Below are 15,841 nucleotides of genomic sequence, written 5' to 3' on the forward strand. Positions count from 1 at the left end.
GAAAAGCAGACACAGTGCAGCAGAACTTGGCAAAGGTGAAAGGTGATTAAGTAATAATAAACCTCTTCAATTTAGTGCATTAGCCAAAAATCTGAAATTAGCGAATCTCAGCCACTGCACCAGGCTGAAGCTGAGGATCCCCAGCCAAGCTCAGAGGGAGGAGAACACAGCATTTGTGGGATCCTTTCCAGTCTGACTTACTTTAGCTGGAGCCTGGGGGAGGAGAGAGCAGGAGAAGGGTTGGCTGAGTCCTCTCCCCTCTGCCTTGCCCTTCTCTGCTGGATCCTCAGTTCATCCCACACCCACCCCAAGACTCCATCCCCATCCTACTGGTGCTGACAGGATAAAAGGAGCTAAAAAGGAAAAAACCAAAAATGTGGAGAAGAGAGTAAAAGAGAAGCTTAAATGCAGCTTGAATATTAAAGAAATACATATGTTAGTGACTGCTGGCTGTTCAAAGGGAGCTGAAGGGGAAGCACCCCAGAGCACTCAGCCTTCCTTGTTCCCATCCCTGGGGATCCTTGTCCCTCCCAATGGCTCCCGTGGCTCTCCCAGTCCATCCCAGCCTCCCCCAGTCCATCCCAGTCACACCAAGTGCCTCCTCTTGTCCATCTCTCCCCTCCGTGGATCGGTCGCCCCTCAGCCAATCAGAGCGCGTCTCTCTGATGACTCATCAGTTGCCGGGCAGATCCACAGAGCCGAGAGCCCCGCGCTGGACTCGGCCTCCCAGTGCCGCGCACTTCATTCCCAGTCCCTCCCAGTGCCACCACAGTCCCTCCCAGTGTCACCACAGTCCCGCCCAGTGCCACCACAGTCCCTCCCAGTGCCACCACAGTCCCGCCCAGTGCCACCACAGTCCCTCCCAGTGTCACCACAGTCCCGCCCAGTGCCACCACAGTCCCTCCCAGTGCCACCACAGTCCCGCCCAGTGCCACCACAGTCCCTCCCAGTGCCACCGCAGTCCCGCCCAGTGCCACCACAGTCCCGCCCAGTGCCATCACAGTCCCGCCCAGAGGCCCGGGAGTCTCTCCCACTCCTTTTAGCCCATTCCCAGTCCATTTCGAATTCATTCCTCCTTCCATTCCCAGACATCCACGCCTTCATCGAGTGTCCCAGTATCCACTCTCATCTCTTTCAGCGCCTCCCCAGTCCCTGACAGCCTGTTCCCGGTCCCACCCGACCCCACACCACTCCTCTCCCATCTCTCCCAGTTACCCCCCAAGCTCATCCCAGTCTGTCCCCGCTGATCCCCAGTGCCCATCCCCATCGTGTCCATCTCGCTGGTGCCCTCCAGCTCCCAGCCCGGCGCCGGCCGCCTGCTCTGCTCCCTGATGGATTTCTCCCCTGCCCACATCCAGCTGAGCTGCTCCCAGGGCCAGCAGCAGCTCTCGGGCCACGTGCTGGCCACTGCCGTGCTCCCCAGCGGGGACTGGAGCCAGCAGCTCCTGGTGCTGCTGGAAACCGCCCCCGGCAATGCGGGCTCAGCTCCAGCTGCCAGGTGGAGCACGGCAGCCTGGAGCACCCCCTGAGCCGGCACTGGGGCACGGCCCGGCCCCCACAGCGCCGGGGGCAGCGGGGGAGGCACTGGGGGGGCCCAGAGGGGGATTGGGGTGTGCTGGGAGGAACTGGGAGGGAGTTTGAGATAGACTGGTTTAAACTGGGGAAGGGATTGAGGTGCTTAGGATGGCTGGGAAGGGGTTTGAAGGATGTTGGGGAGGGTGGGATGGGGTTCTGGGGGTCCTGGTGGACCCTGGGAGGGAGTTTGGGGCGTACTGGGTGTCACTGGGAGGGATTTGAGTGAGCCTGGAGGGACTGGAAGGAGACTGGGAGATTGGAAAGCAGGGATTGGGATGAGGTTGGTTGTGCTGGGCAGAGACTGGGAGGAATCTTGATGAGTCCTGGTGGGGCTGGGAAGGGACTGGGAGAGGGTTTGGGGGTCCAGGGGCAGTGGGGAGAAATTGGGAGGGGGCTGTGGGATCCTGAGAGGAACAGGAGGGGCTCTGCTGGGTCCTGGGGAGGCTGAGAAGAGACTGGCAGTGATTTACCAAAACAGCAATATTGATCCAGTATCAACATCAATCTGTTAAAAGACAAAAAACCTCTCCAACAGTTTAAAGTTACAAAGTGGATGTTTAATCACAGCACTGGGCGAGTGTGGGAGTCACCCCTTAATACGCACTGCAAGCTGACAAAATATTCCAGTGTGAATTTATTAACAAAAGTCTTAAATATCCAAAATATGAATACATATTCATAATGCTAACACCTCCCATGCTCCACTTCAGATTAAAATTCAGAGTAATGAGTTTAAAACGTCACCATTCCTGTGTGGTGGGCTCCCTAAATAGAGGAGGGGGTAGTTTTGGCGAGGAGGAGTCATCAAGAGATGAAGGAAAACCATTCTTCCTCACTCTCACCTTTCTACCTTTACAATGGTTGACATTACAAATAACATTTGGTACAACTCAATTTCCTCCCTTGTGACTTTTAAATGGGTTTCCAGATGTAAGGTCTGTGATCTTCCTGAACCCGTTTATCAGTTTTTCTTTTCTCATTATGAGCACATCTAAACAAACATACAGTGACAAGTAATTTTTTACCTCAGTCCGAGATTCATTATCTCAAATCCTGCTTCTCACTTAATCATTAACTCTGACTAGTTCCAGCAAGGCCTATCTCTAGCTAAGATCTACAATTTTTTTAAAATATCTTATTGTTTATGAGGGAAGGAGGTTTCAGAGGAGGTCCTGGGCGGGCTGGGGGAGACTGGGAGGGAACTTTGAGGTACTTGGGGGTTCTGTGAGAGGTTTTGGGGGTCCTGACCTCTGCAGATGCCCCAGAGATGCCGTAAAATGCCACCTGCAGCAAGATGCTGATGGGGATTGGGGGCTCCATGTTGGGTTTAGTCTTTCTGGCACTGGGGCTTGGCTTCTACCTGAACAAGAATGTGAGACAGGGTCCCTAGGTTTGGATATCCCCTCTCCTAGAGTGTGTGTCTTCCTTCAGGGCCCCCAAGCCCAGTGTCACACCCTTTTCTCTGCCCACACAGCTCCTGAGGCAGCGACAAAAGTTTCTCTAGGATTGAAAGTCGAAAAATCCACTCTCCTCAAGGAATTCCCATTGTTGGTCTGTGTCCTGATGGACTTCATTCTCCTGCTTTCATCCAGGTGCCCACAGGGAGCCAGGAAGATGTGGAGCCTCCCAGCCAGGTGTCTTCCCAACACAGATCACCAGGACCACGGATCACCAGGGCTCTGCCCAACGGGGGTCACTGGGGATCATCCAACACCCATCCTCCCATGGGGGATGGAGCTGGAGCAGCGCACGAAGCTCTTCCCGCACTCGGGGCACTCGCAGGGCTTCCCTTACTGGTGCCTCCGTTGGTGTTGGGTCAAGTGAGAGCTCTGTGAGAAGCTCTTCCCACACTGGGGACACTCGTAGGGCCTCTCCCCAGTGTGGATGCGCCGGTGGACAGTGAGGGTGGAGTTGCGGTTGAAGCCCTTCCCGCAGTCGGGGCAGCGGAAGGGCCTCTCGTCTGTGTGAATCCGCTCATGTACGAGGACATCAGAGCTGGTCTGAAACCTCTTCCCACACTGGGGACACTCGTAGGGCCTCTCCCCAGTGTGGATGCGCTGGTGTGCCCTCAGATTGGAGCTCCACCCAAAGCTTTTCCCACATTCCAAGCAGGTGTAGGGCCGTTCCCCTGTGTGGATCACCTGGTGTCTCATCAGTTCAGAGACATCTCTGAAGCTCTTCCCACATTTCCCACACTCATAGGGCCGTTCCCCAGTGTGGATCATCTGGTGATTCCGCAGGCTGAAGCTCTGGCTGAAGCTCTTCCCACATTCCCCACACCCATAGGGCTTTTCACCAGTGTGGGTCACCTGGTGCCGGATCAGCTCAGAGCTCCACCTGAAGCCCTTCCCACATTCCAAGCACTTGGGGGGCTTCTCCCCCAGCTCTGAGCTCCGGCTGGATCTCTGGCCGTGTTCCTGGCACTGGGGGGATCTTTCCTCCTCGCAGCTCCCTGGACTGGGTTTGCAGCCCTTCCTTGTGTGGCATCTCCAGGGCTTTTCCTCCTCCGCCTCCATCTCAACACAGTTTGGGAAAGAAAATTCCTGGTTAGGAGGAAAAAAAGAGAAGAGACCGCCTTGGACTGGGGGTTCCTCCATGCCCAAGGTCATCTCAGAAAGTCACTGGGCATCTTGTGTCTGTAACAAACCAAAACACCAAGATTCAGCCCAAACATCCTCCAAACATCAAAACGAAGATCAAGAACTACCCAAACATCAAATTCAGGCAAAACCCACTCCAGAATACAAAGATTCAGCCCCTGCAAAAAAGCAAACCAGCAACATTTAGCCCAATAAATCTCAGAAACACCAAGATTCAGCCCAGCGAAAATCATGGATCACCCTCTCCAGTCACCTGCTGACTGTGGGCAGGGCAACACTCCTGGGACTGCACATACAGGGAGGGAGGAACCTTGTGCTGCTTCCTCTTCCTGCTCTTCCTCCTCCGTGTCCCTACTCTTCCTCACACTCCACTTCCTCCTACTTCTCCTTCTCCCTCACAAGTCCACCTTCTCATCCCATGTGCATCCTATGCCCGTTTTGTTCCTCAACCCCGCTTCTCCTTTCCTTCTCCTGCTGCCCCCAGGCCCAGCACCCACTGCCGCCTCCCTCTTCCCCCCCAGTCCCACAGCATCCCACCGCAGGGGCACGGATGCAGCTGGGCCAGCTCGGCCTGGGGCAGCGCTGGGCTCTCGGCCACTTCCGCCCGCACTCGCTCCCCACTGCAGCCGCTCCCGCCACCACAGCGCGGGGGGGCCCGGCCTTGGCGCTCCCCCCTCCCACCTCCCCAAATTCCCCTCCAGGGGGGCGCCAAGGCCCGGGGAGGCACAGGTGGGATCCAGGTAAGACCATTGAGGGAAGAAAATGGAATGTTAGAAGGGCATCCTGGACAAAGGGATGATGACCCCAAAATATCTCTCAAGGGTCCCTTGGGAGCATGTGGAGGTCGTCTGCACATTCCCCCAGAGCTAACTAGGGATATGGACACCCAGGGGGGCAAGAAGGGAAGTCCAGAAGGGATTCAGACAACAGGGGATGGATGGTGTTGGTGTGCTGGGAAGGGATTGGCTGAAGGGGAGTGTGCAGGAATGTGCTTAAGGCAAGAAGCAGCAGGAGGAATCTATGGGGTAAGAAAAAGGATGATGGAAAAGAGGAGGAAGAAAAAAATACTGAGGACTGGGATGTTTTTCAGACGGGTCTTATCCTCAGAATTTGCCAGCTGACTCAGATCCTTTGTATCCCAGTTTTGGAGGACAGGAAAACAAGGAGGTGAGGATTTCAGGGGGTTTCTCTGAGCTGGGAGCGGCAGGAGCGGGCGCAGAGCTGCGGCACCGGGAGCACGGGCTGGGGGCCTGTGGGGAGCTGTGGGGCCGGGCCGGGGCTGTGGGGCAGCCGGGGCTCAGCACCGGGCGCTGCCTGAGCCCAGCACCCCCCGGGCAGGGCCGGCAGTGGCCCCCGGCCCCCAGGAGGCTGCGGGACGCCCCGGCCGCTGCCCGGCCCCGTGGAGCTGCCGGCCCTGCCCGCCGGGGGGGCCGCCTTTGGACACTGCGGCAGGACAGGGACCGGCTCTGGGATACGGGCTGGGGAGGGGAGCCTCAGCACAGCCAGCACGAGGAAGGAACAGCTCAAAAATGGCGATTAGACCTGCAAGGATCAAGATCAAATATCTGGCAGAGCCATGGCTGAAGTGAACCCACAAGTGTGGGCAGCCCCAGGGAAATTGGCAAAATTAGATATGGAGCCTCTCCACATTTCCCTGAAGCAACCAGGACAAGAGGTGTCCAAAAGCAATCCCCTGTTCCAAGGGAGGGAAGGAAGGGCTCACAGCCTGTCTGGGAGTCCTGCTCAAGGCACGGCTTGGGGAGCCAGGGATGGCTCCCTAGAATGCTCCTATCCTGCCAAACAAGAAATCCAATGGAATCCACAGAATGCTGCAGGACCCAAGAAGAAGAAATGAGATGATGAAACCGAGGCACCCCACACTCTCAGATCCTTACACCAGCCTCAACCAGGTGCCCTCCTCACACTGCTGCCATTCACAACTTGATGCAAAAGATGCTTTCTGGGGATCTGCCCACTTCCAGAGGATGCAAACACAATTCTGCCTTGGGCTGGCAACAAGAGGTAGAAGGGAAAATGCTCAAGACATGGACAATCCTTCTGCAGGGATGCACGGAAGCACCGGCCTGATTGGGGCAAGCCTTGCAGGAAATATCAAAGGAATTGACCTCACCCCCAGGGACTGGCTTAATGCAGGATGTGGATGACTTGATCCAGTCAGGAGGACAAGGAGAAGAGGTAGAGGAAGCCTCTGTGAAATGGCTTCATTTTCAGGCTAAAAAGCAGCATTGAGTATCTGAAAAAAAAGAAACGGCAAATGGTAGAGAAAATGGTTAAATATTTTGGACCTATGTTGATGGAAGTTTTGTCTTGTATTGACCCTGAGAGGGTTCAGGGAATCTCAGAAATAATGTGACCCTGGACTAAAATGGAGCTGGAACAATTCCTACAATTAACAGGGAATTGCAGGAGCTGGATTGAGGATTCTCTTTTCTAGGCAGAACATTGTGTGACTTCTTTAGCCCCAGATAGTCTCAATGTTATGGTGTAGATATAAGAAAGAGAACAAAACTTAACAAAATGAAAAAAATAAAATGATTGATGCCCCAGCCATGGCTCTTCCAGACTCAGAAATCTGAATTGCAAGGGAATATTAAACAGGCCACTCCTGAGCCTGCACTGAAGGCAACGCAGCAGCAGCCAGGGCTCCCCAGCGGGGGAAGCCCCTGCGCCTGCCCACAGATCCTCTGCTCAAATCCTCGGCCTGGCCACCCTCCTTTGCCATCTCCAGCCACTGCGAGACAATCCTTGCTCTCACTCTTGCAGCTTCAGGCCTTTCTGTGCCTGCCCTCGCCACAGCTGCTGGGGAAGGCACCGGGACAATTCCACTCTGCCTCTCAATTACACTCACACTCTGCCCTGCCTGGGATTAGCTGCTGGCAAAATAGACCAACTTGAAAATGGCTTCAAATCTAATTTCTCTAAAGGAACTTGGTTTGCCTTTGCCTTGGGGAAAGGAATTTTAATCTTTCTTTTAAAGGAATTTTAATGTTTCTTTTCCACCACTCAGCAGAGATGAAATTAACATCTCAACAGACTGGGAATAGCCCAAAAGATTCCCCCCAAGATAACGACCATCAACAAAACATCAACACCCAGCAGCAAACATCAACCAACACCTGCCCCAGACACTGCCCCAGGCACAGCTGGAGACACCTGGTCTGGAAAAGGCTGAGCAGAAAATCCAGGAGTGCCCACCTAATTCACATCACAGGCACAGAAATCCGGCTGCAACAGGAAACCAAATCCTAACAACTCCACACCTTCAAACCAATGAACATTAAATCAATGGATTTCTATGGGGTCAGAGTGTATGAATTTAGGAAAAATCTAGTCAAACTCATGTGTCATGGAATGATTTTCTCTGCACACCCAGCCTAAGTGTGGATTTAATGATTTCTGTTGCACATCCTGGCCAGAATCAGGTTGTGCCTTGACTCTCTAGCACTAAAGACATTGCGGGAGAGTTTTTGATTTTCCCAAAGTTTCAGTGAAAGGATTACACCATTAGAATTTTTTTTTTGTAATAATCTTGATTTTATATTGTCAGTTCAGTTTGGGCCAAGGTAGGGAGAATCAATTTTTAGGCCGAGAGAGAAGTAGGAAAAATTCGATAGCCTTGAAAATTTTTTGGGAATGTTTGTGCTTGGCTCATAGTTATAGCAAAAATTCTGTATGGGTTTTTGCATGTTCACTTTTAGGCTGTTTCTGAAAAACTAGAAGAGGTTTAAAGGTGACCCTTTATCTCATAAACACTTATTAGAGTACTGTAAAATAAAATAAACCAAAACAAAACACAAACACATTGTGAGGCTGGCACATGTGAGTCATCCCATGTCTGCCCTGGAAGAGAAGCTTTGTTCCAGGCAGCCAGGAGAGGAGCTTTAGAAATGCAAATTAACACTGATGGCCCAAAGCCTGCACAATGGCCCAGGGGCTTCTTGCCTGCAGGAGGAATTGGGCTGATTCCCTCTGCCCCTCAGCCCAAGCTCTGCCTGCTTGCACAGATGGAATTTGCACAGCTAAAGGCACAGCCCATTGTGAGGATATCTGACTCTGCAGCAGAAATTGGTTCAGCTGCAAAGGAAAACAGAAAATGGAGAATGTTGTGAAAACTTCACTAAAACAAGTGGGGGGAATCATCCCTGTCCCCACTCCAACATGTGCTGTCTCTGTCTATGTTACATAGGGTGTATCAGACCACTGGGGTTTATTTGCTACCACAAGTTCAGGGAAATCATTTGGGAATCCAAGTATGTGATGATTTAATGAGAAAAGCTGACAACTGATGCAGCCCTGGCTGGAGGGAGCACCCAGAAATGGGGAAAAGATGAACAGCCACCAGAACAAATCCTGCAACACCATGGACCAGACCCTGGCAACCCTGATGAATTCATAGCAGGTACCAGAGAAACCATTTCTCATTTCAATGGCATAATTAGATTACAGGATGCCATTGAAATAATAACCAACCAGACAGCTCCAGCTCCTGACCTTCCCCCCAACCAATCCACTCAGATGAGGAACACAACATTTCACCATGGGATGGGATCACATTATCTATTAGCAGAAGGAGGCAGAATTTGTGGGAAAGTAAATGACTCAAACTGCTGTTGACAAATAGATGAGAACAGATACCAAAGGAAACAAGAAAGCAGCTCATGAACCAGACCAAACAAGGAAAGGATGGGAATGAGAAACGTTTTTGTGCTTCCCTGGCAGACCATGGGTTAAACAAATGCCAGACAGAGCTGTCCCCCTTCAAATCTACACCCCAAAATTCCTGTAACGCCAGGATTCCTCCCCGAAGAAATCTGCTAGGATCTCCCCAAATTGAGTGAAAGGGGGGATGGGACCCCCAGACAGAGCAGGAGGGGCCTGGAACACCCAAATCCAAGCATGGGGGAGTGGGTTGGAGATTGGACGGATGATTAGGAAGGGGCAAGAGTGGGAAAAGGAGAGGGCTGGGACCCCCAAAGCGTGGGGGAGGGTGCTGGGAAACGCAAATTGCATTGAGAGAGGTCAGTGGATTGGGGGAAGGATGAGAAAGGGGGAGAGGAGAGGGAAAGGTGGGGCTGGGATGAAAGAAACGTGGTTCCCCGTCCCTGCAGCACTCGATCCCTGGAGCGATTCCCTGCGGCTTGTGGGGAGGAAGATCTGCACTGGGGGGTCCCCAAGCCCCCTGCCCATCCCAGCGTGTCCATCTCGCTGGTGCCCTCCAGCTCCCAGCCCGGCCCCGGCCGCCTGCTCTGCTCCCTGATGGATTTCTCCCCTGCCCACATCCAGCTGAGCTGCTCCCAGGGCCAGCAGCAGCTCTCGGGCCACGTGCTGGCCACTGCCATGCTCCCCAGCGGGGACTGGAGCCAGCAGCTCCTGGTGCTGCTGGAAACCGCCCCCGGCAATGCGGGCTCAGCTCCAGCTGCCAGGTGGAGCACGGCAGCCTGGAGCACCCCCTGAGCCGGCACTGGGGCACGGCCCGGCCCCCACAGCGCCGGGGGCAGGGGCTGGCAGGACACGGAGGGGATTTGGGGCTCCTGGCCTTAACTGGCAGCCCCTCCTTGAGAACCCCTCTCCCCCTGGCCCAGCTCCCCTCATCCCCCTCTCCCAGCCCTTTCCCACCGGCTCCCGGCCCCGCTCCGCTCACCCCAGAGCTCCTCGCCAGCAGCCGAGAGATGGAGGAGGAGGAGGGCAAGGAGGGGAAAGCGGAGGAGCGGGAGGAAGAGGAGGGGTAGAGGAGGAGCAGGAACTGCAAGAGGAGCAGCAGAGGAGGCCCCACGTGCGTCCATCGCTCTCTGGATCTGCAGCCCCTTCGCGCCGGGAGCATCGGGCCCCGCAGCCCGCAGCTCACCGGGGACGGGAACCTCGCCCCGAAGGTCTTGGGCCGTCCTGGCAGGATTTGTTTGAAGGGGAAGGGATATTTGGAGCTCACTCGAAGTAGCTTTGGGGACCCCTGTTCCTTTTTCTGGGGCCGGGCCGGGCAGAGCGATGTCTGGATCTTGCAGGACTCCAAAGCTGAGCTGAGATGCCCGGTACCGGCAGGGGGAGGGGAGCAGCGAAAAGGGGGGAGCCCCGGGAGTGCCGGAGCCTGAAATGGGGGCCTGGAGAGGGGGGACCCCGAGAGCCGGGAGTGAGGGGAGCCTGGAGAAGGGGCAGCCCAGAGAAGGGATGAGCCTGCAGAGGGGGAAGCCCTGGGACACCAAAGTGGGGACCCCAGGGAAGGGAAACCTCAGGGAGGGATTTTTTCCTCTCAGTCCTGATGCTTTGGAGATTTTCATGGCTGATGACTTCCAGAGATGGACTTGGGCAGGAGGAACCCTGAATCCTAGGTGGTCACCCCTTTTTTTCCCCCCAAACCAGACTTCTCATGCCCAAGCATTAGAGGAATGGAGGAGGAGGAGGCAGAGAGGAAGATGCTCTGGGACCCCCAGGCAGGTGAGGAGGAAGTCACTGCCCCTTTCCCCCTCTCTTCTGCTCCATCTCCCAGCCCAGGATGGCCCCCGGCTGAAGGACAGCCCTGCTGCAGATGCCGTCCTGCCAGGGACAGACTGGGAAGAGCTCCTTCCCCTTCCCTGTGGCTTGGAGACAAATCCTCCCTCCCTCCCTCCCTCCCTCCCTCCCTCCCTCCCTCCCTCCCTCCCTCCCTCCCTCCCTCCCTCCCTCCCTCCCTCCCTCCCTCCCTCCCCTCCCTCCCTCCCTCCCCTCCCTCCCTCCCTCCCCTCCCCTCCCTCCCTCCCTCCCCTTGTTCTTTCCTCTTCTTGTTTCTCTTCCTTCTTGATCCCTTTCTTTTTCCCTTTTTTCTTACTGTCCCTTCCTCTCCTTCATCCTTCTCTACCCTCCTTCTTCTCCTTGTTCTTCCCTTCTTCCTTCCTCACTCCTTCCTTTCCTTGTCCCTTCCTCCCCTTGTCCTTCCTCCCCCAGGCACTGAGCTGCAGAGGGAGACCAGGGAGGACAAATCCCCGCAGCAGAACCTCGTGGACGAGGCCGTTTTGAGCAGCTCCAAGGGGCAGGAATCCAATGGGGAGGAAATGCCAAAGGGATCCCCCACAGGGAGGGGCTCCAAACCCATCCCAGGCTGCTCTGAGGAGAAAAGACCCCCCCTTGGCTTCATCCAGAGATCCAACCTGGTGGTCCATGAGCAGCTTCATGCCGGGGAGAAGCCCTACAGGTGCTTGGAATGTGGGAAGAGCTTCAGCCACACCTCCCACCTCTTCATCCACCACCAAGTACACACGGGGCAATGGCCCTACAAGTGCTTGGAATGTGGGAAGAGCTTCAACTGCACCTCCCATCTCATCCCCCACATGCGCCAGCACACAGGGGAACGGCCTTACGAGTGTGGGGAATGTGGGAAGAGCTTCAGCCTGAGCTCTGTCCTGGTCCAGCACCAGAAGATCCACTCTGGGGAACGGCCCTACAAGTGCTTCAGGTGTGGCAAGAGCTTCTGCCAGAAATCCAGCCTGATCAGCCACCAGAAGAGCCACCAGAGTGAGGAACGGCCCTACGAGTGTCCCGAGTGTGGGAAAGGATTTCAGACCAGGTCAAATCTCCTCGGGCATCAGAAAACACACACGGAGGAGAGGCCCTTCTGCTGCTGACTGCAGGAAGGGCTTCAAAGACAACGCCCACCTCACCGTCCACCGGCGCATCCACAGTGGGGAGAGGCCCTACGAGTGTCCCCAGTGTGGGAAGAGCTTCTCCACCAGCTCTAACTGGACCCAACACCAACCAGCAGTAAGGGTGGACTCACTGATTGCACAATTTTGATTTCTTATTGCCCAAGGGTGTCTTCCACAGCCAAATGGTGATGAAGTGGGGCAAAGATCAAGGTTTTGGAGACAGTGGGGTGGAAACCCCTCCAAAAATGCTTCTTTCCTTCCACTCAGTCACAGGGATGCTCAGCCAGCACAAAGAAATCCTTTTGTTTTGGCCTTGATTTTTTTTAATTTCTCTTCTTTCCTTTAAAATATCTAATTTGGGGGTAAAAATAAAGACATTGAATTAAGACATGGGTGAGAACATTGAGGGACATAGACATGGTGGGACATGGAGAGTGACGTGGGGACACATGGACAGGGACATGGCCATTCATGGGGACATGGGGGGACACGGGCACAGATGGACACATGGGGGACAATGCCAGGGGTGGAAACATGGTGGGGACACAGCCATGGCCAGTGACATGTGGGGCCATGGCCATGGCCGCTGCCATGGGGGGAACTTGCAGGGGCTGTGGGGGATGCTGGGTTTGAGGGAGTTGAGGGTTCCTGGCAGGGACTTGGGGCTTGCTGAGGGCTTTGGGGAGCCCAGGCCGAGCGGCTGCGGCTGCGCTGGGAGCCCCTGGCGGAGGTTCTGGGGCAGCTGCTCAAGGACCCCCTGGCCTGGAGCCCCAGCTGGGCATTGGGCTCCTGGAAGGGAATGAACGTCCTTGTGCCCAGGAGGGAAATCCCAGCACCCCCAGGGTGTGGGGGGCAGCTGAGAGGCCACAGCAGACAGCGCTGTCTTCCTCTGTGGAGCCCAAAGAACCTGCCAGCTCAGAGATTTTGGCTCTCCCCTGGAGAGCTTCTCCCTAGGTGAGACACTTTCTCTCATGGAGAGAAAAAGTGTCACTCCCAGAGGCCTTTGAGTTGAATATGTTAATTTGTTACACCCCATTGGTTTTCCTCCCTATCAATCCACCCTGATACACGTATCCCAGTTTCCCCCGCCCCTCTCCTCTATAACTACCCCGAGTTTTCCCCTGTTCAGAGAGCTGCTGTCACTGGCTCCCTTCACTGAGGGCCCTGCTATAATAAAGGCTATTTCTCAGTGGAATGCCATACAGCTCCCTAGCCTCTCTCCCTGTCGCCTGCACGCTGCCACTGAGCTGAGACCACTCACTGGGCAGAGGACGTGCCTGTGCCCCTGGACAGTCCTTTTCAGGACGGCTTCTTCAGGGTAGTCGTGGCACCCCTGCCATTGACACCGGCGCGGCACTCCTCCAGAACTGCACCTCATAATTCCCAAACTCTGGGATTCTTCCCAGGAAAAGGCTGCCAGGAGCTGCCAGAATTGAGTGAAAGGCAGGATTTGAGGCTCAGATTGAACAGGAGGGATCTGGAACTCCCAAAACCAAGCAGAGGGGTGGGGTGGTGGATTGGGTGGCAGTGGGGCAGGGGTGGAAGTGCAGAGGACAAGGGGCGCATGGGAGCTCCATATTGGGTTTGGATGAGTGGCACTCCTCCTTCTTCTTCATCCCGCCTCCTTCTCCTCTCCAGCCCTTCTCCCGCTACTTCCTCCTGCCTCCTCCTCCTCCTCCATCTCTTCTGCTCCCCTGAGCCCAGCGCCCAGCCTTGGATCCCCATTTTTCCAATTCCTTCGCATCCCATGGGAGGAGCCGGGATGGAGCCAGGGCAGATTGGGCTGGGGCAGTGCTGGGCTCTTGGCATGGTCCAGGTACCACCCATGTGCCCCCTCCCCAAATTTCCCTGGTGGCTTCAGGGGTCCCAGCCCTTTTTAGGGTTTGCTGGGTGCTATGCTGGAGTTTGGTGTCTCCCAAGGAGTCCCCAGAACAGGGTGACAGATCGGGGGGACACACGGGGGTCCTGATCCATCCTGGGGCAGCATCTGTCCCTGACAGGGTACCCCCATGGGGTCTCCCCAAGTCCCTCCCCACTGCCCCCCATAAATGGGACAGGGGTGAACTGGGAAGCTTTACTGGGAACACTGGGAGCAGCCGGCCGGGGGCAGAGTCACAGCAGGGCTGGGGGGGCACACGACCCCTCCAAAATCAGCCCAGGGATGGAGCGGGGGATGCTGGCTGGGCCTGAAGCCATGGGGAGGGGCTGCGGCTGCCAGCGGCTCAGGAGCTCTGTGTGCAGAGAAAAGGGGGTGACACTGGGCTGGGGGCCCTGGGGGAGCACACACATTCCGGGAGAGGGAGAATATGGCCCCCAGGACCCCCCCTCACCTTCTTGTGCAGGCAGAAGCTGAGCCCCAGTGCCAGGAAGACGAAGCCCAACATGGAGCCCTCGATCCATATCAGCATCTTCCTGCGGGCAGTGTACAGCAACATCTCTGGGGGTCTGCAGGGGTCAGGATCCCCCCTAAAACCTCTCACAGACACCCCAAGCCCTTCCAAGCACCCTTCCACTCTCACCCACCCCACCAGGACCTCTGAAACGTCCTCCCAGTCCCTTCCCAGCCTCCCCAGGATCCACCAAAGCCCCTCCTGTCCCTATCAGGATCCCACAGCCCCCTCCCAATTTTCCCCCACTGCCCCTGGACCTCCAAACCCTCTCCCAGTTCCTTCCCAGCCCCACCAGGACTCATCAGGAACCCTCTCAGTCTCTTCCCAGCACAATGAACCATATCCCAATCTCTACTTTCCAATCTTCAGTCTCCATCCAGCCCCTCCAGGCTCACTCAAATCCCTCCCAGTTACACCCAGCACCCCCAAACTCCTTCCCAGTTTCCACCAGGACCCCCAGAACCCCATCCCACCCTCCCCAATAACCTTTAATCCCCTTCTCAGCCATTCTTGGCCCACAAACCCCTCTCCCAGTTTAAATCAGTCTATCTCAAACTCCCTCTCAGTTCCTCCCAGTGTCGCTCTATTGGGAACGGTGAGAAGAACAACACAGACTCTCTTGTGAGTTGAACAGGAGAGCTCTTAAGGTTTATTACCTCAGATCTTTTTTTATAGACCGATACATGAAAGTATAGAAAGTTAAAACTCTTATTGGTCAGTGAACTAACACATCACCATCATTGTTCAGTGGGGTACACCATCCCTCGACCTTCTCTTGCAAGAAAACACGAAACTGACAAACAGCACCTGCAAGGCTGTCTTCTGTCTCTGAGGATTGTTTTAATTCCTCCCCATGATTTCCCAGGCCACTTTCTCAGGTGGGACTGAGAAAGTTATGCAGCCTGCTATTCTACAGGCACTGCGCTCCCTACTTTTGCTCATAGTTAACATCCATACTCCCAGCACACCCCAGTCCCCCTCCCAGCCCCCCCAGTGCCTCCCCCGCTGCCCCCGGCGCTGTGGGGGCCGGGCCGTGCCCCAGTGCCGGCTCAGGGGGTGCTCCAGGCTGCCGTGCTCCACCTGGCAGCTGGAGCTGAGCCCGCATTGCCGGGGGAGTTTCCAGCAGCACCAGGAGCTGCTGGCTCCAGCTCAAGGGCACCAGCGAGATGGACACGCTGGAGGGCACTGGGAGAGAGTGGGGGCACACTGGGATCAGCTGGGTGTGAAATGGTGCCAAGGCCGGTCAGCTCTTCCTCAGCTCCACACCGGGAGTGGAACACACCTCGGGAGCAGGATGACCCGAGGTGTGGCTTAGAGCAATGCTCTACAGCACTTAACAGCTGTCAGACACAGTGTGGAGGCAAGAATGGGGGGAAGGTCTTTCATATTGGGGTTCAGAGAAAGGTTTACTCTCCCAAGGGTCCAGGGACAAAAGACACAGAACACAAGTGTACAGCAATTTATATATGGGGAGGGCCCAGGGGTGGATACAAAACTTCAACCAGTGAGGGATATCCTGGGGAGGGGAATAGGACACATGGACCAATGGGGTGCTGTGGATTAGGGGATTTCCAAAGGGGACGTCCAAGCAGGGGGTTGGCATAAGGCAGGATTGACAGGGAACATTGGGGAACAAGGGGCA

At 55.6% G+C, this 15,841-nt stretch overlaps 1 protein-coding gene and 1 long non-coding RNA gene across 2 annotated transcripts in view; both read left to right on the forward strand.

The window, feature by feature from the left end:
- The window catches only part of LOC147645945 (uncharacterized), a 166,975-nt gene that overhangs the window by 130,574 nt on the left and 20,560 nt on the right, over positions 1 to 15,841 (forward strand). The gene's annotated exons all lie outside the window — the stretch shown is intronic.
- Positions 9,942 to 12,195, forward strand: LOC147645949 (uncharacterized). Its single transcript, XM_086874096.1, has 2 exons — positions 9,942 to 10,625; positions 11,112 to 12,195. The coding sequence occupies exons 1-2, from the start codon at positions 10,577 to 10,579 to the stop codon at positions 11,786 to 11,788; spliced, it is 726 nt and encodes a 241-aa protein (XP_086730222.1). The 5' UTR covers positions 9,942 to 10,576; the 3' UTR covers positions 11,789 to 12,195.

This window comes from Cyanistes caeruleus, unplaced genomic scaffold (genome assembly GCF_971803275.1).
Source record: "Cyanistes caeruleus unplaced genomic scaffold, bCyaCae1.hap1.1 HAP1_SCAFFOLD_143, whole genome shotgun sequence".
Taxonomy (NCBI): domain Eukaryota; kingdom Metazoa; phylum Chordata; class Aves; order Passeriformes; family Paridae; genus Cyanistes; species Cyanistes caeruleus.

Bases quoted from the DNA above. Each gene is read 5' to 3' on its own strand.
- LOC147645949 (XM_086874096.1), top strand. From the start codon at position 10,577: ATGGAGGAGGAGGAGGCAGAGAGGAAGATGCTCTGGGACCCCCAGGCA. The intron at 10,626-11,111 runs GTGAGGAGGAAG...TTCCTCCCCCAG, and splicing joins GCTCTGGGACCCCCAGGCAG to GCACTGAGCTGCAGAGGGAG.